Genomic DNA, 22,544 nt, shown 5'->3' with positions numbered 1-22,544 from the left:
GACCACAAGGTGGTGCCACAGTCCCACAGATATTAAATATAGGCATAGAAATGCATAGAGTCAGCTAAAACAACTAACAAAACCCTTAAGTATTTGGGGAGATCAGGGGAGGAGGTCATGTAAGTTATATGCAACAACCCCAGCTTTATAGGGTAACATCTTAAATGAAAGAAACACTGTATGAAAATCATTTAGCAGTTGTTAACACATAGAGTCTTGAACAAAAGAACATAATTAAAGGCATGCTGTTACCTGTAGTGAGACGTGGAGTCAACCCAGAACCTTAAGTACATTTTGGCATTTAGCCTTCTTCCGGGGGTGGCATTACACCAACACAGGCAACCAATAGTATAACATGGCCAATCAGCTTTTAGACCCACATCAGATTTATAATTAACCATTTTAAATGGCATTGAATATAGGTGGAGCAACCATTAGTATGTCTATGGTAGGGTCGTCATGATTAAAACCATTAGCATCGTTTATGCCCATCAGTAATCCCAATCAGAAAGGAGCAATCCGTCCTCCTGATTATTTATGTGCGCCCTAGTTAGACCGCCCAATGGAATCTATTAGACGTGTAACCTAATTTCAATCCATAGTGGCGCACGTCCCAACAACCAATCAGTAGGAGTGCATCCCAGGACCGCGTCAAGGAGGGTGGTCCAGTCACAGGACCCGAAGTCAACACTGTCTTTTGTCTTCCTATGATTAATAAAATTTCATATTTTTCAATACTTGTTTCATGGGTATGCATTTTATATGATTTACTATACACCTCCAAGCTGAGTTGCTGTATTTGCCCTGCCAGAGCAGCCACCGGATACATAATGGAACAAAAAGGTATGGGCCAGTGTTAATGTCACAAAGGTGTCATGAAGGTTTTGGGAGTTTGGGTGCTTACCAGATCCCTAGAACTAGGGGCGCCCTTGTCTATCCATGTCCCCAGGATTACTCCTGAAGGTAGAGATGCTGGGTTCTCATGCCTTACTATGCTCCCAAATCTTCCCTGATCTGTCCCTTCCCTCACCCAGGTTAGGGGGAAGCTGAAGTGTATAGGAACACACTAACCAGACAAGGGAAGAAGGACAGGGATAATTGAAAATACCAACCATACAAAATACACACACCACACAACAGAGTGTGACACAGGTGAGTTAAAGAAAGAAGAAAACAAATAGGTGAGAATGAGGATGTCCACACAGACAAAACTGCAGGCAAATCTCCTGAATAATGTTCAACCACAAACTACACCTCCATCTCCAGAACCAGGCAGTAAGAACTTACACTGGCAATCTCCAGCATATAGAGCAGAGGGGAGTGGCCAACACTGAACAGCAGAAACAATCCAAGTAGGAAAGCTTCAGGAGCTTCAGCTGAACAGATTAACTGTCGCAGTGCTCTCAAGAAAAAACCTGCACTGTTTAATACAGTGGTGAAGTACTTCTAACCAGTCCAAGAGTGCATGAAATCAGGCAACACAGTATTATGCCCCCTCTGTTGCGGGTATCCCTGTGACACATATGAGGTGATGTGGTTTGTTTGATCCAGTTTTATCATGTTTACTGTTTCTTATATTTTACCCCTATGTGCTCTTTTATGTAGATGTATCAGGACTGGATCAACTATTATATTCTTATGTGGGAGAAACAGTAGTGATGAATATGCAATTTATTGACCTGCTACTGTGCAAAAATGACTAATGAGGTAGCGTGCTAATTAGTTTCTCACCACCTTGCTCTTATAAGGCTTCCTTATCAAGGGGCCCTCCATTTTCAAGATTAGATGGAGAGGACTAGTCATGTCCATCACTTGTCTGCAAGGAAAGGTTTCTGAAGTGGTGTCCCTCTTGCACTGTGACTTCCTGTATGTTTTACACTTTGTCCCCAGATCTATGTGAGGATGAGGACCTCCGCTCTTTGCTCCTAGAGCTGAAGCACAAGCATGACCTCATAATGAAATCTCAGCAGAAAAACAAGTCTTCTCTGAGCCGCAGGAGCTCCAGCACTGGGAGTCACGGGTCAGTAAGAAAGTGGTGCTTGGTTATTACATTTAAAGCATACTTCACCAATTGCTTGCCCTACCTACCACCCTTCATAAACTCTACCCCTGAATACAATCCTTCCATCATTTCTAACCCTCACATAGCCCACCAGAGATATAATCACCCCCAGTCCCGTCATGACCGCCATATGCTTTGTATAACAAAAAACTGCTACTTTAGTTATTCATCTCCAAAGGGCAAATAAATAATTGCCTGCTGATACCAGAACAGTCTTTCACTTGTATAATTAAATATTTAGTCAATCACATCTACTTTTATTGCTATCAAATGCTCTGGAGAAGTGAGGGATCGGGTGACAAAATGCAGGTGTGACACAGGTGGGGATAGATACTGGTCTGAATCTTGCACCTTCAGAGACCTTTATGGCATATTCTGCGGATATGCCATAGATATCTAAGTTGGAAATAACCATTTAAGTTATGCGCTTATGCCAGGAGGAATAAAGTTCATTTCGTTCCCAGCAGTCAGGCTTTCAGTGCGGTGGCTACACATCTTTAGAACACTATTAACCTGCAGATTGACCCCATATCTGTAGGTTAATAGCGTTTTTCCACATGCCAGGTACCCTTTAAGTACTATGTTACAGTAGCAGAAACTTCATAAGACTCTTTTCTTCAGCACAATGCTATGGTAAGCAAAGGTTCAAATTTATGCTTTCATAATAATTTGCTGTGAAAGGAAGCAACATCTCATAGGTGAAGGTCAGAGTCTTAAAAACTCCATTCAATCTTCTAATTATTTTCACCCCAATGGCCCCTTTCATACTGTGTACCTGCAGTGTTTTCATGGGTTTCCCCTGAATCTCCCCTTTAGTTCATTATTATGTCCTTAAGGGGGTCTGTATGAATCTTGTTTTTAAGGGGATACAGCTGGGACCTCCAAATGCACTGCAAAAAGACAGTGTGAACAAGGTCTTAAGGTGATCACACACATTGCAATACTAGCCGCCATGATGCCCAATTGCATGGATTTGAAACAAATGGTGGGCCATTGGGTATCATGGTAGCTGAAGATTTAGATGTATGCAACAAGATGTAGAGAGTTCGACCACCCTAAAATTATGTTGTTATAATCAACGGCGCAGACTGTTGTTTCATATTCCAGTCTTAATCTAAACTATGTACTAGTAAATTGTGCCAAATGTATATGTTACAACATTTTGGTGGAAGATTAACTCACAGGATCATAATCTCTTGGGTTAGATAGGCTAATCAATTTTCACATCACAATACATTGTAAATCCTTGGATGCCAGGCAACAAACTAAACTTCTCAGCTCTCCATTTCTGTTAGGATGAAAGGTCTACTGCCTGCTACCTTTAGAAGACACACATTTGACCATAACTCTTGACGATGGCCCTTGTAGGCTGGCAATGCCTGTGTTTCTAAAGATGGGAGCAAAATGTGACCTGCTCATGCTTCATTTTAAGAGCCCTCATAATCGGCCGATAATGAAGGTTATTAAACCACCCAAACTCCGTACTGTCCTGAAGATGACGTAGAGTCTTCTCTTCTCAGTGGCATCTCAGTACCTGCGCTGGCACTGTGCTTACATTGCATACCATAGTCTGATGCATCTTGCCAAAGCGAAAAGACTTCTAATATCTGAAAAGAAGCAAGTATCTCTAACCACTGCTAATCAGCTGTCATCACTGGAAAAGTGTCAACTAATAGCATTTATCATACACAAACTAGAAGCATAAATCAGACTTTAAAATTAATGACGTCTACAAAATGTATAAGGGCTTTGGATTTAAAAGAGTGGGGGAGCAGCCCTTCGATCTAGCATGTATATGTGGTTCCTGCATTACGAGACGGGGTTAGCGTGGTAAGACAAACCTTTCAAAATATTATGAGGTCCTACTTGATACTTAGATAGCCGAGAAATCTATCCATTCGGTCTATGCATTTTGCAAATACCACAACCAAATATAATACACATTTCATTGCAGCAGTAACATCGTTTTATTGTCTTTCAGGAAGGTAGTGCGACGTGCCAGCTTATCAGAGAGAACAAATATGTACAGGCGGGAGTATGAGAAGGAGGCTGTGGTGTGGCAGTGCCTCGTCTCTGCAGGGGATGCTGAGGGGACTCAAGATGAAGAAGAAGGCAGTCCCGACATGCAAAGGGTAAATATATAGTTTTGAAAACCTTACACTACATGAGTTGTTTCTTCAAGTTGCTGGAACGGATGGAATACACAACAAATCTATGTACAATAGTTGCAATATATGAGGTTGTCCAGGACTTAGGACTTTATTTATATTTACAACCCACAATATCAGATCAGTGGGGGTCCAACGCTCTCCACTCCATCTGATCAGCTGTTTGCAGGTCTCCCAATGACTGGAAGTAAACAGTGTGACGGCTGGGACACTACAGTTCAATACCCTGCTTAGTGGCAACTTGAACACTCTGAAAGATATACTGTACCGTCAAGGAAACACCTGAGAGGTCAGGCAGATCCCAGCGCTGCCACCAATTTGTCAAGGAACAATTCTCTGCTGCCTCCAAACATCAGGTCAATTACCCAATTGACTAACAAGTGATGGACGAGGCCGCTGCTGTTTTCACAGCTAGGCCAGTTATTGGGGAACTCACAGCGCGCGTCTAGTATATACACATCTGATTCCAACACATGGAATATATACTATGGTATGACACCATGATGTTCACATGGAGTTTTTGGGAGCTCTAAAATCCTTCTCAAAAGTTACCTAAAAAATGCTTGGAAAATTCTTATTATTATTTCTATGGGAAATCCACTTTACAGTTAATATTTTTTAGATTTTTTACTCATGAAGAAATTTTGAAACATGCTTTGTGGAAAAAATAAAGTACGTGTCACTTTTTTGAAGCAGATCCTAAAAGAAACATATTCAAACAAGACACAAAATCAAAAGGCTGCAAAAGAACACTTCAGGATTAAAAAAAACTGAAAAATGCTTCATGAAAGGAAAATCTCCAAAAACTTTTCAAGACAAAAGCATTTCCTGAAGTGGTTTCCACTTGAAAAACTTGTGGTTTTGTACCCTTAAAAATACTCTGTGTGCACATAGTCTACAGTTATAATGCATCTTTTCCCACAAATCAATATATCAATCTGCTTAGCTTCTCCTAATGTATAAAACGCGGATCATACATGTTCAGCACAGTCTCTTGGTGCAGTTTATTTAACACCTCAAATGTATAGATAAATTAGTTCTTCCCTTTCTACAGAGAATTCTGAAATACATAATCATACTGTTACACTGACGTGTACTTGCACAGGAATCTTTAAACCATCTCATTGCTTGCTGTAGAACGCACGTAGATGTTCCCGCTGCCCCAGAGTACAGTGTATAAATGGACTGCTCCATCCATAGCTCCCAACATTACAGTGGTCTCATGAATACCCACATAAACAATTCCATATTTGTGTCCCCTAAAGCTCAGGCATTATAAGCGCTCACCACAGTCACAGATACAGTAGATTCTGTTGCTTGTGTTTGCTCCTCTGTGGAATATTTAAAGCACTTGTACAGTAGAGATCACAGCCAGGGAGGCAATCATGCACTTGGTCATCTTGGAAGACATAGTCTACATATTTACATGTTGGCAGCTGGAGACTTCATCTTCAGTGCTGTGGTAAGTATTGAGCCAGTTTTTAGGGTTTCAAATATTATTACTAGTAAATGTATGTCATTTCTGAAGTTTCAGCAGATAGCTGACGACCATTTTAAGCAATGGGCAATTACTACACATACATTGTCTTGCTTGCTCATGAATTTAAAAATCATTTGAGTATTTAGTAGATTTGACCAAATCGATAACCAAATCTGGCCATTTCAGTATTCCATTGCCGCTGAACGGGAGCACTGCAAACCGCCTCCTACGTGCTGGCAACCCCAGTACCGCCTTCCTGCGTGACGTTATGCCACGAAAATCACGTCACTCTACGTCTACAAATCAGGAAAATCATCTGGAATTCTAACACTTGTCCGGAGGATCAAAGTCCAGCGAATTAATTCTCTCATCTCTAGTACTTAGGATTTTACATATTGTGTTACACAACCAAAAAAAATAAGCTAGAACATTTCTAATCATTTATTTAGATGTTAAAAAATATATATCCTCCATCTGCTGTACAGCAACATGGAGAAAACAAAAGGATATCATATACTGTAGCAAGTAGAGCAGTATGATGACATCTATGCCAGTAAAGTAACAGAGGAAAATGTAAAATTGCATGATGAAAAATCGGAGCCATGTTATTGTAGACAACATAGTAATTTAAGGATATGGCTCGTTTTAACTACAAAATAGAGGTGTTAGAATCAGATAGATATCTACATCAGATCCAGACCTGCTCTATATTGCACCTTCCTGTATAATAAACAGGTGTAGCTATAGGAGGAGCAGAGATAGTAGTCTCCCTATGCTCTGGTGCCAGTGGGAGCCCAAATCAACTGTTATGTATGAACATATAAGTATTATTATATAAGAGTTATTATCATCATTTAGTTTCTGGAGTCCACCGCTCCCCAGAATCCAGGCTATTCTGATTTCCAGGGAGCAGCGCACTCCTGATTGATTGACAGCTTGGGCCAGCGGCACTATTGCTGGCCCATACGGTGCAGTCTACGATGTGGCACGGGGGTTGCCTCTTCAGCAAAAGAGAAGTGCAAAATCTTTGAAGCTGGCAGGATCGAACAATGAATAACAAAGAGCTTGTAAGCGCAGCCCTCCTTGCCTAGGAGATCAGTTGATAGACTGCAGTGGTGGTGTGTAACTTAGGCAACAAGCAGTAAACAATAAAATTAAAAATCCCCCTATTCTGGAGAACAAAGAGAATTTTTAATGAGAGAAAAATTTTAAATGTCCGCGTTTATACAAGTATTCTACCCATTAAAGAACTTGAGAATAACCATTTACATTAACAATTTGTATGTTGATTGTCTTTAAAGCAAAACCCTGAGGTGCGACTGATGGGAAGACAAACCTAATATTGATGACATCAGCACAAGTCAATAATTTATCATATTTATCTTTTTTTACAGCACGATTCTATGGATCTGAACACAGTTCTGTCATCTCCAGAAACCTTTCCAGAAGCCCCATATCGGAATGGGTACTGCTCTCCACTACCTCCTTTCTATTGTTCCCAAACTATTACTGATTCACCAGTACCCACCCCACTAACCAATGGTAACAGCAATCACTCTTTGTCCTCATATTCACAAAGTCCTATATGGAGTGGAGTCCTGGACCAGGCGCCTCTTACTCTTTCGGAGCTAAAAAGGCAGAGGATGGCAGCCAAGCAGGGGCGGTACCTCGCCCGGAGTACTAGTGAGTTGCTTGGATCTGGAAGTATAGATTACTCCAGTGACCCTGGGACCCCACCATGGTGCTCTAATGGGACCTCTGTATACTACACACCAACCAGTGGAGACCCTCCAATTTTACGGCTAAAGTCTCCAGCTGAGGATGAAGAACAAGAAGCAGGCAGAATATTGCGCTGTTGTCGGTTGTCATAACTGCAGGAATTACAGTATCCAAAGAAGATTGTATCTGTGTTATAGGCAGAGCATGGGTTGTGTGTATATCTTCAGATCTATGTAAATATATATGTAAAAATACCTGAACTGTACATATGTTGAGTTACATGTATGTGTACACAGAATTATGTAGATCTGTATATAGAGGATATTATAGACATGTACATAGATGGAGTCATTCCTACCTGCAGGGAGTCTATAGACATATACATATACAGTATAGTAAAGCCCTTACATAGACTCCGCTAGAATTTTTTTCACTCCTTAAATAAACATCAACACTTAATATACCATAAATCCTTAAGAAAAAAAAGTACAAAAAAAGTTGAAAAACGCCTCACCGTGTAGTATATGAAAGGTACAGCTAGGATTCAAATCCATTGGCCACTGGAAAATTCACAGTCACATTCGATGACTAAGGGCTATGGCCAGAAACGCGTCAGAACGGGCACTTCTTTTTAAATTGTCTGGACAATCCGTTTTTTAATTATGTGAAATAAAAATCCAAACTTTTATCAGAATTCAGCCAATGGATCTTTTGCTTCCCATAAATCCTTAATTCTTATCCATCAGGATTTTAAAAAACTTTGTCTTTTTTTTAATGTTATTTATTACTATTTCTGGGATAGCTATGTGACAACCAATATGGCCGTCAGTACAAATTCCACACGAATCTGCAAGGGCCTCACTGCTGGGACTGAATGTAGTAGCAGTGGTGACTTTTCATGCCATGGTGGCTCCAATAGGCTATTTTTTTAGGTTTTTCTGATAAAGCCTAGCCAACAGAGGACATGGTGGGCCTCATTTATTAAAACTTTCTTTCTTTCTTTCATTTCTTAAACAGCTTTAGTAAAATGTAAGCTGCCCAGTTAGTGGTTTTTATGTTGCCTCTACTTCGTTGTAGCAAAAAGCGGAGATCAGTACAGACGCACTCCCACCAGTTGGACATAAATGTTGTATAGAAGCATCATGCCTTCGATGTCTGTACTGGGACAACCTCTCTAACTCTTGATCCTACGTACTTACCAACAGTTAGAATGCCAAATATGGGACATACACACCTAAAACCAACTTTGGGTGGTGATTTTGCCAAACTCTGCTCTTTCTTCAGTCTGGCTTGTGGGATTGTCCTGGCAAAATTGTAAATGTTGGCAGGTTTGGATCATATGTAAATGTTTTGTACAAATTAAAGAATATTTATAGAGCTACATAATTCTGTACATGCGCAGTGGTGTATATAGAACGTTGTATATATCAAAAATGAAATTCTGTATTTGAATATTGATATACGCAGAAAGCATTGTGGACTGTAAAAGCTTTAGATGTGCGATTCAAAATGGCAGTGCCAGTGACTACCTGATTCTGATGATTCTGTAAATATGTGGCCACAGGGTCCTACTGTACGTGTCTGACGCATCACAGCGGGGATGTGATCATGAACAGTAGGGGCTTCTAACCTGTGGTTCTCCAGCTGTCCCAAAACTACAACTGCTAGAAAGGTGTGCTGGGAGTTGTGGTTTTGTAATGTTTGGGAGACCTCTGATGTATGGAGTGCAGCATGTCTCAGGAATGAGCTTTGTATTGGACTACAACCACATACAGTTTGTACTCTCAGAATAAAACATTTTAAAATTAAATTGAATAAATCCTGCATCATTTGCTTTTGTAATAAAGGTGGTTTTAACAAGCAAACCTTATGTGTCTTTCTCAAAATAAGTCTAAATTGACCACAAGTCGTGACAACTTAATTTTAACTAGAAAGATGTTTTATATACAGTGGTTATTAGGATGAGAAACAAGTAGAAGAATGAAGCCATACAATACATAACGGGTAAATTACATGATGTCACAAACTCCACATTTAAATGAAGTCTGTCAACAAACGTTTGCTATTTATTCTGAAAGCAGCATAATTTAGAGCAAAACAGCCCGACTCCAAGGATGTAACACTTATTAGGCTGTGTTTAAATATAATCACTTTTTTTTATCAGCAGGAGATTATCACTGACTGACTAGGTGCAATGTGCAGACAAGTCAGGCTAATCTGTTTAACCCTGCCCCCACCACTGATTGGCAGATTGTTGACAATTCAGGGTATGTGCACACGTTGCGGATTCTGCTGCGGATTTTTCCGCAGCGGATTTGGAAAATCCGCAGTGCAAAACCACTGCGGTTTTCACTGCGGATTTCATCGCGGTTTCTTCTGCGGATTCCTCTGCGGGTTTTCAACTGCACTTTCCTATTGGTGCATGTTGGAAACCGCTGCGGAATCCGCAGAAAGAATTGACATGCTGCGGAAAATAATCCGCTGCGTTTCCGTGCAGATTTTTCCGCAGCATGTGCACAGCGGGTTTTTTTTCCCATAGGTTTACATGGTACTGTAAACTTTGGGAAAACTGCTGCGGATCCGCAGCGTCAAATCCGCTGCGGATCCGCAGCAAAATCTGCAGCGTGTGCACATACCCTCACAGTGTACACAAGAAACTGCTAATCAGGGGTGTGGTTTGGATATACAGAGCTCAGTACTCTGACCACTGCTCTATTTTCAAAAGAGAAAGTAGGCTTTCTATTAAAACTGCACCAAGCAGTCCACAAAGTGGTACATGCCTGGAATCAGGATCTCTGCCACTACATCATGCTGCTCTCAGATAGTATAGCAAAAACCTGCTAACAGATTCCCTTTAAAGTCTACAGACATGGAAAAAATTGATTTCTACATATATATTAGTGGCTACGTTTAGCTAACAACATTTCACTTTAAAATTGCAAGTTACAGACTGCAATCATTCATTTTAGGACATCCTGATATGTAATTTGCAGCCTGTTCTAAGTTTTACATTTTTCTCCTGTGGGAGTGTCTCTCTCAGTAATATAGGTTGGATATGAGCTATGTGTATCCAGGATGGTGCTGTCTTCATTTGCTGTAGTGTGCCTTACGCTACACGTGCTTTTCTGTACTAGCCCAGCTCCAGTACTTTGCTTATTTCCTCTTCATGTGCTTTCGTCCTTGTCTATACACTGTTTTCCCTGAGATGCTTCCTTCCTGCTCTACTGCAAAATGTACAACTTCCTCCCTCTCCCTTGTGCTATTTCTAATATTGAGCAAAGGCATGGTGAGAACAGAGAGCTTTCAGAATTAAGAAACAGGAACTCTGATGGATTGGTAACATGACTGAAAAGCACATAGCATTCACATGGAACTCTTCTCCTTGCGGAGAGTGACATGTTAAGCATGTTGAGATGAGGAGACTTAAAGCCGCAATGCTCCTCTGGGAAATATGAAAATTTTCTCTTCAGAGAGGAAGAGGACTAGAACTCTAGTGCCACCTAGGCACTACCCGGGCAAATAAAAATTAATCCAGGACAGCCAAGTTTGAACGTTATTTGCTATCCTTGTGAAAAATGTTGCACATGCTGTGGGTTCTACTGCTGGGACCGCCTCTGATCTTGAGAGCCAGGCCTCTGAAGAGTTCCATGTTCAAATTGTCTCTTCAAAGAGGAAGAGGACTAAAACTCTAGTTACACCAATTGGAAGTAGCAATCCTAGCAGTCAATGTCGACCCTTTAACGAGCCTTGTCACATGACTTAGGATAAAAGCCAAACCAGAATCTCAATTTTCAGACACTGTGTTTCGGGGTACTGCCCCTCATCAGTGCAAAGTGGAGATCTGGTTTGGCTGAGAGGCGTCTGACCGGGAGCCAAGAAGTATCATTTCTCCTTGCGGAGAGTGACATGTTAAGCATGTCGAGATGAGGAGACGTAAAGCCGCAATGCTCCTCGACAAGGCTCGTTAAAGGGTCGACATTGACTGTTAGAATTGCTACTTCCATCAGGTGGCACTAGAATTCTAGTCTTCTTCCTCTCTGAAGAGACAATTTGCATATTTCTCAGAGGAGCATTGCGGCTTCAAGTCTCCTCATCTCAACATGCTTAACATGTCACTCCTCAGACCGCACTGTCACTGCTAGCCAGCACCACCACGCTTAGCAGCAGCACCCAGCCGGCCCACACAAGGAATTAGTCTCTACAAGTAAGCGCACTATAATTGCAATTCTATCTCTAGCATTTAACTCCTTGAGAGTATTTCTCTAATCACCGCTATCATATATCAGTAATTTAGTGCTTGCTATCAGCATTTCTACTAGTTGGGCTGCCATCCCCTACAATTATTATACGCTGCCTCTGCCCGTATCTTATATCGCAGTAAGGTCTTATGGGCTCATACTAATCTTACACATATAAGCACAGGTTATTCAAGCACTCAACTGCACGAGCGATCTCCTCTAATTACCGCTCTCATTTACCTAGTGCTTTCTATCAGTATCTCACTGGTTGGACTGCCTTCACCTTCAAGTGTCAATTGCTGCCTCTGCCTATACCACAGTAAGTCTCAAATACTCAGAGGCTAGTAGTTAGGTATAGGGAACACATCCATTAATCATATAACATATTGTTATTCCCTGAAGTACTAAATATGCACAATTAAAGCACACTACTAGCAGAACTCCTTCACGCTAGAACCCAGTACCCGGTCCAAGAAGTCTCTCATGGACATTCGCACCAAGTAGTAAGTACTGAAATTTTTTTAGCCAGCAGTACTACTGGTAATTCTATCCATTTCCGCATATGATCTATACTATTTTTTATTGGCAGTGACCACCAAAAGGATTTAATTCTTATGAGTTTCCTGATATATGCTCCATATTAACACAATCACAGAGTGAGTATTTTTTTTCTCTCTCTCTCTCTATTATCTCAGCATAGCGCGGTGAATTGGTATCTCGTTTATTAGCAAAAATAGAAGTGCCCCCAAGCTTTTTAAAAAATTATTTAAATAAATAATTTAAAAAAACGGTGTATGGTCCCTCCCTATTTTTGATAATTAGTCAAAGTAAAGCAAACAGCTGTGGACTGGAATTTTCAGGCTGGGAAGGTCCATGGATATTTGGCCCTCCTCAGTCTAAAAATAATAGTCCGTAGCCACCTAAGAAAAGGCGCATCCATTAAATGCGCTAATTCTGGCACTTTGCCTGGATCTTCCCGCTTGCCCTTGTGCGTTGGCAAGTGGGGTAATGGTTTTGGAATTGATGTCAGCTGTGTAATGTCGTTGCTATTAAGCCCACGTGTTTGTAGTGGAGAGGCATCTATAAGACACCCTTATTACTAACCCTGTAGTCAAAAATAATAAACACACACAGAGAAAAGTCTTTTAATTGTACAAAGCACCCTGACCCTCTTTTACCCATTTTTTACCTTTAAAAAATAAAATAAACCAAAGGTGTATGCTGTAAATCCATCCCACGTCCCATGACGATCCCCGTCTCTGGTATATCTGGATTCTGTGCTGAGTGGTGACATCAGTAATATGTTCGCTTAGTACGGCTGCCTGAACACACTGACAGTAGTGTGTAAATCCGGCTGCTGCTTCCTGCGCTGACGTCACTAAACTTATCGCAGTTCATAACCAATGAATTGCGATAACCTTACTGACGTCTCCTTTCATAGCATGAGAAATTTCTCACTCTGCAAGCGGTGACATCAGTAAGGTTATTGCAGTTCACATAAACTGCGATAACATTACTGATATCATCAATTTCAGCTTGAGAAATTTCTCATGTTGTGAGTGGTGATGTCAGTTAAGTTGCCGCAGTTCATCGGTTATGAACTGCGATAACCTTACTGACATCAGAGCTCGTCGCAGCAGCCGGTTCACACACCACTGCCAGTGTATTCTGGTAGCCATGCTGAGCGGTCACATTACTGATGTCTCCGCTCAATGCTGCTTCTGGATTAGCAGAGTCGCGGATCATCGTAGGACATGGGATGGATTTACGGTGGACCCCTTTGGATTATTTTATTTTTTAAAGGTAATAAATTGGTAAAAGAGGATCAGGGAGTGTTTTGGACAATTAAAGAACTTTTTTCTGTATGTGTGTTTAATTCTTTTGACTAGGGTTGAGCGACTTTTAAGTTTTTTAGGGTCGAGTCGGGTTTCGCGAAACCCGACTATCTCAAAAGTCGAGTCGAGTGAAATCGGCCGATTGCCGCGAAAAGTCGGGGATCGACCGAAACATGAATCCCAATGCAAGTCTCTCTCTCTCTCTCTCTCTCTCTTTCTCTCCGTCCCTGCACAGACAAGCTGGTGTTACACATTGCATATCGCTACAGCACACAAGCGATAAGATGGCGATAGGTGTGCACGCCCCTAAGACCTATGTCATCACTCTGCCCACGCTCCTTCATTGGCTGAAAAAGTGGCGCTAAACGCGTCAAACGAAACGCGACTTTGGCGCGAAGATCGCCGACCGTATGGCCGATCCCACACTAGGATCGGGTCGGGTTTCACGAAACCCGACTTTGCCAAAAGTTGGCGACTTTTGAAATTGTTCGATCCGTTTCGCTCAGCCCTACTTTTGACTACTGGGTTTGTAATGGGGTGTCTGACAGACGCCTCTCCATTACTAACCCCTGGGCTTGATGTCAGCGTACATTACAGTTACAAAGCTAACATCAACCCCAAGCCACAACCCACCATGTCAATGCACCAGGGCAAGCAGGAAGAGCCAGAATTGGCGCATCTAAGGAATGCGCTATTTCTTGGGTGGCTGAGAGTTGCTGTTGTTAGTCTGGGAGGGGGTCAATATCCATGGCCCCTTCCCAGCCTATTGACATCAGCCCACAACTGTCTGCTTAGCCTTTGCTAGTTATTAAAAATAAGAGGAACCCCACGTCATTTTCTTAGGTGGGCCCCCCTTTTTAATAACCAGTTAATGCTACGCAGACAGCCGTTAGCTGGTATTAATAGCCTGGGAAGAGTCATGGATATTGATCTCTTCCCAGAATAATAACACCAGTCCCCAGCTGTTTGTTTTCCCTCAGCTGGGTATTAAAAATAAGGGGTACCCACCACATTTTTTTTCTTTATTAATTAGCTAAATACATGTACAGTAAGCTACACATGCACTGCACTAATACACACATATACTATACAGTATACCTCACTATACTTACTATGCGCAGGCGTCGGCTGCTCATAATCGGGGTCACCTGCTCACACTGCTGTCAGCAAGACCAAGCGCATGATGTTGGTAGTAGTCATCAGGTGACACCTGACCAGCAAGAACCTTTTCACCGCCGGTCACAGCTGCTGCTTCACACACTGTCCTCTGTGTGACAGCGTGGAAACCCACACCAGTTCGTGATACCCAGCTGTTGTGACTGGCAGTGACTTCAGTAAGGTTACCGCCGGTCAGAGCTGGTGTTTCCTGTGCTATCACACAGATGACAGCATGGGAACTGCTGGATGTTCAGGCCCCCATTTACTTGGTCCAGGTTCGGGATCAGGTTTGGGTACCATTCTGGTACCTGAACTAAACATCCATGGGTCTGACCATCCCTAGTTGTAAACATTTTGATTATTTTGTGCACTGTGGACAAATGAACATCAATATATCTGGAGATGGATATGTAACCTTGAGATTGTTGATACTTTTCAACTATTTTGGCTTTCAAGTCCAGACCTCATTTTCTTCTACTCTTTCTGTTCTCCATCCTTAGGGCTCCTTCTCACTTGCGTGAAAAACGTCCGAGTCGTTAACCGGCGGTAACCTTACTGAAGTCACTGCCAGCCACAACAGCTGGGTATCACGAACTGGTGTGGGTTCCCACGCTGTCACACAGAGGACAGTGTGTGAAGCAGCAGCTGTGACCGGCGGTGAAAAGGTTCTTGCTGGTCAGGTGTCAGCTGATGACTACTACCAACATCATGCGCTTGGTCTTGCTGACAGCAGTGAGAGCAGGTGACGCCGATTATGAGCAGCCGGCGCCTGCGCATAGTAAGTATAGTGAGATATACTGTATAGTATATGTGTGTATTAGTGCAGTGCATGTGTAGCTTACTGTACATGTATTTAGCTAATTAATAAAGAAAAAAAATGTGGTGGGTACCCCTTATTTTTAATACCCAGCTGAGGAAAAACAAACAGCTGGGGACTGGTGTTGTTATTCTGGGAAGAGATCAATATCCATGACTCTTCCCTGGCTATTAATACCAGCTAACGGTTGTCTGCGTAGCATTATCTGGTTGTTAAAAAGGGGGGCCCACCTAAGAAAATGATGTGGGGTTCCTCTTATTTTTAAAAACTAGCAAAGGCTAAGCAGACAGTTGTGGGCTGATGTCAATAGGCTGGGAAGGGGCCATGGATATTGACCCCCTCCCAGACTAACAACAGCAACTCTCAGCCACCCAAGAAATAGCGCATTCCTTAGATGCGCCAATTCTGGCTCTTCCTGCTTGCCCTGGTGCATTGACATGGTGGGTTGTGGCTTGGGGTTGATGTTAGCTTTGTAACTGTAATGTACGCTGACATCAAGCCCAGGGGTTAGTAATGGAGAGGCGTCTGTCAGACACCCCATTACGAACCCAGCAGTCAAAAGTATTAAACACACACACAGAAAAAAGTTCTTTAATTGTCCAAAACACTCCCTGATCCTCTTTTACCAATTTATTACCTTTAAAAAATAAAATAATCCAAAGGGGTCCACCCCATGTCCTACGATGATCCGCGACTCTGCTAATCCAGAAGCAGCATTGAGCGGAGACATCAGTAATATGACCGCTCAGCATGGCTGCCAGAATACACTGGCAGTGGTGTGTGAACCGGCTGCTGCGATGAGCTCTGATGTCAGTAAGGTTATCGCAGTTCATAACCGATGAACTGCGGCAACTTAACTGACATCACCACTCACAACATGAGAAATTTCTCAAGCTAAAATTGATGATATCAGTAATGTTATCGCAGTTTATGTGAACTGCAATAACCTTACTGATGTCACCGCTCGCAGAGTGAGAAATTTCTCATGCTATGAAAGGAGACGTCAGTAAGGTTATCGCAATTCATTGGTTATGAACTGCGATAAGTTTAGTGACGTCAGCGCAGGAAGCAGCAGCCGGATTTACACACTACTGTCAGTGTGTTCAGGCAGCTGTCCTAAGCGATCATATTACTGATGTCACCACTCAGCACAGAATCCAGATATACCAGAGACGGGGATCGTCATGGGACGTGGGATGGATTTACAGCATACACCTTTGGTTTATTTTATTTTTTAAAGGTAAAAAATGGGTAAAAGAGGGTCAGGGTGCTTTGTACAATTAAAAGACTTTTCTCTGTGTGTGTCTATTACTTTTGACTACAGGGTTAGTAATAAGGGTGTCTTATAGATGCCTCTCCACTACAAACACGTGGGCTTAATAGCAACAACATTACACAGGTGACATCAATTCCAAAACCATTACCCCACTTGCCAACGCACAAGGGCAAGCGGGAAGATCCAGGCAAAGTGCCAGAATTAGCGCATTTAATGGATGCCCCTTTTCTGGGGTGGCTACGGACTATTATTTTTAGACTGAGGAGGGCCAAATATCCATGGACCTTCCCAGCCTGAAAATTCCAGTCCACAGCTGTTTGCTTTACTTTGACTAATTATCAAAAATAGGGAGGGACCATGCACTGGTTTTTTTAATTATTTATTTAAATAATATTTAAAAAAGCTTGGGGGCACTTCTATTTTTGCTAATAAATGAGATACCAATTCACCGCGCTATGCTGAGATAATAGAGAGAGAGAGAGAAAAAAAATACTCACTCTGTGATTGTGTTAATATGGAGCATATATCAGGAAACTCATGAGAATTAAATCCTTTTGGTGGTCACTGCCAATAAAAAATAGTATAGATCATATGCGGAAATGGATAGAATTACCAGTAGTACTGCTGGCTAAAAAAATTTCAGTACTTACTACTTAGTGCGAATGTCCATGAGAGACTTCTTGGACCGGGTACTGGGTTCTAGCGTGAACATAAATTTATGTATCAGATAGCCAAGATGATTGTATATAAAATGATGGTAGTCTCACATTCTAAGCAGTAGTGGATGGTGAGATAAGGAGCCTGAAAGACAAAAGTTCAAATCATTGTTACCTTGTTGCTCATCAGTGTACATGAAAACCAACTAGAATATTGAAAGGATATATTAATTTGAACAACCAAAAGAAACGTACTATCCTTAAAACGATATTTTATTATATTGTCTAAAATTCCAATTAAACATTAAACTCAAATGTATGCTATCAGCATCAGCCGACTGGGTTGGGTAAGCTAGAAAAATAGGGAAAAATAGCAAAGGTATACCTGACAAAGTCCCTGTTAGGTGGCCCTATAGTCACTTTTACCTACCTAACAGCGGAGGTTGGCACCCTAGATTTCGGTATGGCGCCCCCGCTCCACGTCGACTGTCCCTTCTCACCCTAGTAGGTCCTACTAGCTACCCACACCCAGGTACCCACAGACATACACACAAATTGACCACAAGGTCACACTAACCAAAAAACGTGATAAAGTGAAAAAGAAAAAAGTGAAAAACAAGTGTACAAAAAAAGGTTCTAAAAACACTGCAGAAGTTACTGCATAAAATGCACTAAATTGCGTGTACCCCACAGCTATATCAAACAAATTATTCTTAGATAAATATCGAAATGTACAAATAGTAGTACAGAACTATGGGGTACAACAGAGCACAGTTGAAGTGTGCTCAAATCAATGCTCAGAGGTCATGAATAGTGGAACCTCTAGTATATGTAACAATGTGTCACTGTCTTTGTTAGTGGTTAATGACCTGGATGTCATTAAGGCAGACCAATCAAAAAGAGCCCATATACAGAATGGATCCCTACACAAGATGACACAAATCCAAAAAATAGCAGATATATTAATACACTCAGTAGATGTAAATGTATTTTGGGTGATATATATATATTTTACACCCTAGATTGTCCAAAAATAAACGAAACAAAATATTCAACAAAAAAAGAAAAACAAAATAGACACAAATGAAAAAATTATCTGCTATATAGGGTATCACATATAGTATTTCTCATTTAATTTTTGGGCTAATGCACATAAGGATACAAAAACGACTGAGGCCAATCCCTCGTTACCCTCTCATCAATAGATACTATGATAGATTTTGTTACTATGGGTAACATATAAATCTGCACTCTAGATGCCATACGAGTTCCGCATCTTATGCCAGAGAAAAAATTAGCAAAATATTAAATAAAATCAGAAAAAAGAAAGAAACACAACTGAAAAAGTTATAGCAAGTATCACATATAGTGTCTCTCATTTGAATTGGACCAGTGCATCTAGAAGCCCAAAGTATCTGAGGCCAATCCCCCTTTTGGTCCAGTTTCTTGACTGACGGTGAGTCCAAAGACACTGTGGGTTATTCTTTCCCCCTACAGTGATATCTTCATCAGCAGAGGTCAGATGGCCTCTTAGTGTGGGCCTATATGCCCTTTTGCAAAGAACACGATATACATACTATAGTGGGGTGTGCGTAGGAATGGTGGCAATATATATGAGACTATCTGGTGCTTTTCTAGGCATTCAAGGCCGGCAGCATACAGAATATTACTGACATTGAGTATGCAGTGTAGCTTAGAATTATTTGATATGTAACTAAGAAGTATGCTTTGTTCATATATGCATTTTTTCCTTTATTGTTGGAAGACATGTATAGTTCTTTCTAAAACCTTTACCTTGGGGTTTCCCCTTTTTTTGAACATGACCTTATGCCAATGTACATGCTCTAAAAATATGGGCCAGTAGTATTTTCATCATGATTTGATACCGGGTAATAATATCCCGTCGGCAGATAGGCTCATATAAGACTAGAATTGAGCTAGTGCGCATGTCAGCATTTGCTGATACGCATTTGCGTTCCACTACTCTGGGAGCGCTGCAAGGCATGTGATGTAGGGGCGGGTCTCAGCCGCAATGTGCAGAGTAGCACGTTTTAGTGGTGCTGGGAGGACGTACCGGTGACACGCATTTGCGTTTCACTCCTCCAAGAACTTCCAAGATTCAACATATGGTAGGGCGGGCTCTGGCCCTATATGTATAATGAGCATACTCTGAGCACTGCGCATGTCGAACTGGTGACACGCAGTCTGCGTGTCAAGCTCCCGGGAGGTCCGGGTTGTAATGTGACTCTGTGGGGAGGCACTCAGTGCCACGAGGCATAATAAGCGCACGCTATTGCATTTAAGAGCGGCGCGGATACCTTGTAATGCCGCTATGTAACATGAAGAAAAGACATTTGCCTTTAAACATTACGGTAATCTGAATCATTAAGTATAGCATCTGCTACTTCCGCACGCTGAAATCCACTCCTGTAGCCATTGTTGCTAGACTTCTGAAGCCATTGTTGCTATACCCGAATTTATCCCCTGATGAGCCCCTAAACTGGGAAGGGGCGAAACGCGTAGGGATGGCGAGATGGGACTGAATATGTCACCTACTCAGATAAGTTTTTTTCTTTCTGTTTATCTGTCATGGCAGACCAAGCACAGTATTTGCCTACAAGAAAATAATGAGGGATTGGCCTCAGATACTTTGGGCTTCTAGATGCACTGGTCCAATTCAAATGAGAGACGCTATATGTGATACTTGCTATAACTTTTTCAGTTGTGTTTCTTTCTTTTTTCTGATTTTATTTAATATTTTGCTAATTTTTTCTCTGGCATAAGATGCGGAACTCGTATGGCATCTAGAGTGCAGATTTATATGTTACCCATAGTAACAAAATCTATCATAGTATCTATTGATGAGAGGGTAACGAGGGATTGGCCTCAGTCGTTTTTGTATCCTTATGTGCATTAGCCAAAAATTAAATGAGAAATACTATATGTGATACCCTATATAGCAGATAATTTTTTCATTTGTGTCTATTTTGTTTTTCTTTTTTTGTTGAATATTTTGTTTCGTTTATTTTTGGACAATCTAGGGTGTAAAATATATATATATCACCCAAAATACATTTACATCTACTGAGTGTATTAATATATCTGCTATTTTTTGGATTTGTGTCATCTTGTGTAGGGATCCATTCTGTATATGGGCTCTTTTTGATTGGTCTGCCTTAATGACATCCAGGTCATTAACCACTAACAAAGACAGTGACACATTGTTACATATACTAGAGGTTCCACTATTCATGACCTCTGAGCATTGATTTGAGCACACTTCAACTGTGCTCTGTTGTACCCCATAGTTCTGTACTACTATTTGTACATTTCGATATTTATCTAAGAATAATTTGTTTGATATAGCTGTGGGGTACACGCAATTTAGTGCATTTTATGCAGTAACTTCTGCAGTGTTTTTAGAACCTTTTTTTGTACACTTGTTTTTCACTTTTTTCTTTTTCACTTTATCACGTTTTTTGGTTAGTGTGACCTTGTGGTCAATTTGTGTGTATGTCTGTGGGTACCTGGGTGTGGGTAGCTAGTAGGACCTACTAGGGTGAGAAGGGACAGTCGACGTGGAGCGGGGGCGCCATACCGAAATCTAGGGTGCCAACCTCCGCTGTTAGGTAGGTAAAAGTGACTATAGGGCCACCTAACAGGGACTTTGTCAGGTATACCTTTGCTATTTTTCCCTATTTTTCTAGCTTACCCAACCCAGTCGGCTGATGCTGATAGCATACATTTGAGTTTAATGTTTAATTGGAATTTTAGACAATATAATAAAATATCGTTTTAAGGATAGTACGTTTCTTTTGGTTGTTCATCAGTGTACATCCCATAGGATACACTGAGACTGCTGTATACACATCACATAGGAGACAACACTGAAACTGCTCTATACATCTTATAGGATAAACTGACACTCTGATGTTTATACATCGCATACGCTACACTTAGGGTACTGTCACACTCTGCAACTTTCCAACGATCACGACCAGCGATACGACCTGGCCGTGATCGTTGGAAAGTCGTTGTGTGGTCGCTGGGGAGCTGTCACACAGACCGCTCTCCAGCGACCAACGATGCCGAAGGCCCCGGGTAACCAGGGTAAACATCGGGTTACTAAGCGCAGGGCCGCGCTTAGTAACCCGATGTTTACCCTGGTTACCGTCGTAAAAGTAAAAAAAAAAAAACAGTACATACTCACATTCCGGTGTCCGTCAGGGTCCCTCGCAGTCTGCTTCCCGCTCTGACTGAGTGCCGCCGTAAAGTGAAAGCAGATCACAGCGGTGACGTCACCGCTGTGCTCTGCTTACTTTCCGGCCGGCAGTCAGTCAGAGCGGGAAGCAGACTGCGAGGGACCCTGACGGACACCGGAATGTGAGTATGTACTGTTTGTTTTTTTTTACTTTTACGACGGTAACCAGGGTAAACATCGCGTTACTAAGCGCGGCCCTGCGTTTAGTAACCCGATGTTTACCCTGGTTACAAGCGAACGCATCGTTGGATCGGTGTCACACACACCGATCCAACGATGACAGCGGGAGATCCAGCGACGAAAGAAAGTTCCAAACGATCTGCTACGACGTACGATTCTCAGCAGGGTCCCTGATCGCTGCTGCGTGTCAGACACTGCGATATCGTATGGATATCGATGGAACATCACGGATCGTACCGTCGTAGCGACAAAAGTGCCACTGTGAGACGGTACCCTAAGACTGCTGTGTATACATCACTTAGAGTACACCAAGACAAATGTGTACATCAAATAGGATAAACTGAGACTGCTGTATATATCACACACAATACACTGATACTGCTGCATATATCACATGGGATGCACTGAGACTGATGTATATATTATAGAGGATATACTGAGATTGCTGTATACAACACATAGAAGACACTGAGAATGATGTATATATATCACACAGGATACACTGAGACTGTACAGTATATACATCACATAGGCACTAATACTGCTGCATATACATCACATAGGATATACTTAGAATGCTGTATATACATTACATTGGATACACTGAGACTGCTGTATACATTACTTGGGATACACTGAGAGTGCTGTGTATACGTGACATAGGATATTCTGATGCTGCTGAACACATCACATA

General features: G+C 41.7%; 1 protein-coding gene across 3 annotated transcripts in view; it reads left to right on the top strand.

The window, feature by feature from the left end:
• The window catches only part of PPP1R16B (protein phosphatase 1 regulatory subunit 16B), a 134,629-nt gene extending 125,341 nt beyond the window's left edge, over positions 1-9,288 (top strand). For all 3 annotated transcript variants that reach the window (XM_077251528.1, XM_077251526.1, XM_077251527.1), the window contains 3 exons: positions 1,891-2,020; positions 4,044-4,194; positions 7,105-9,288. In XM_077251528.1, the coding sequence (XP_077107643.1) occupies positions 1,891-2,020; positions 4,044-4,194; positions 7,105-7,581 (758 nt within the window). In that variant the 3' untranslated portion in view covers positions 7,582-9,288. The remainder of the gene's footprint in view (positions 1-1,890; positions 2,021-4,043; positions 4,195-7,104) is intronic.
• The last annotated feature ends 13,256 nt before the right edge of the window (positions 9,289-22,544 follow it).

Source organism: Ranitomeya variabilis, chromosome 4, assembly GCF_051348905.1.
Source record: "Ranitomeya variabilis isolate aRanVar5 chromosome 4, aRanVar5.hap1, whole genome shotgun sequence".
NCBI classification, from domain to species: domain Eukaryota; kingdom Metazoa; phylum Chordata; class Amphibia; order Anura; family Dendrobatidae; genus Ranitomeya; species Ranitomeya variabilis.
This window is presented reverse-complemented; position numbering and strand designations above follow the sequence as displayed.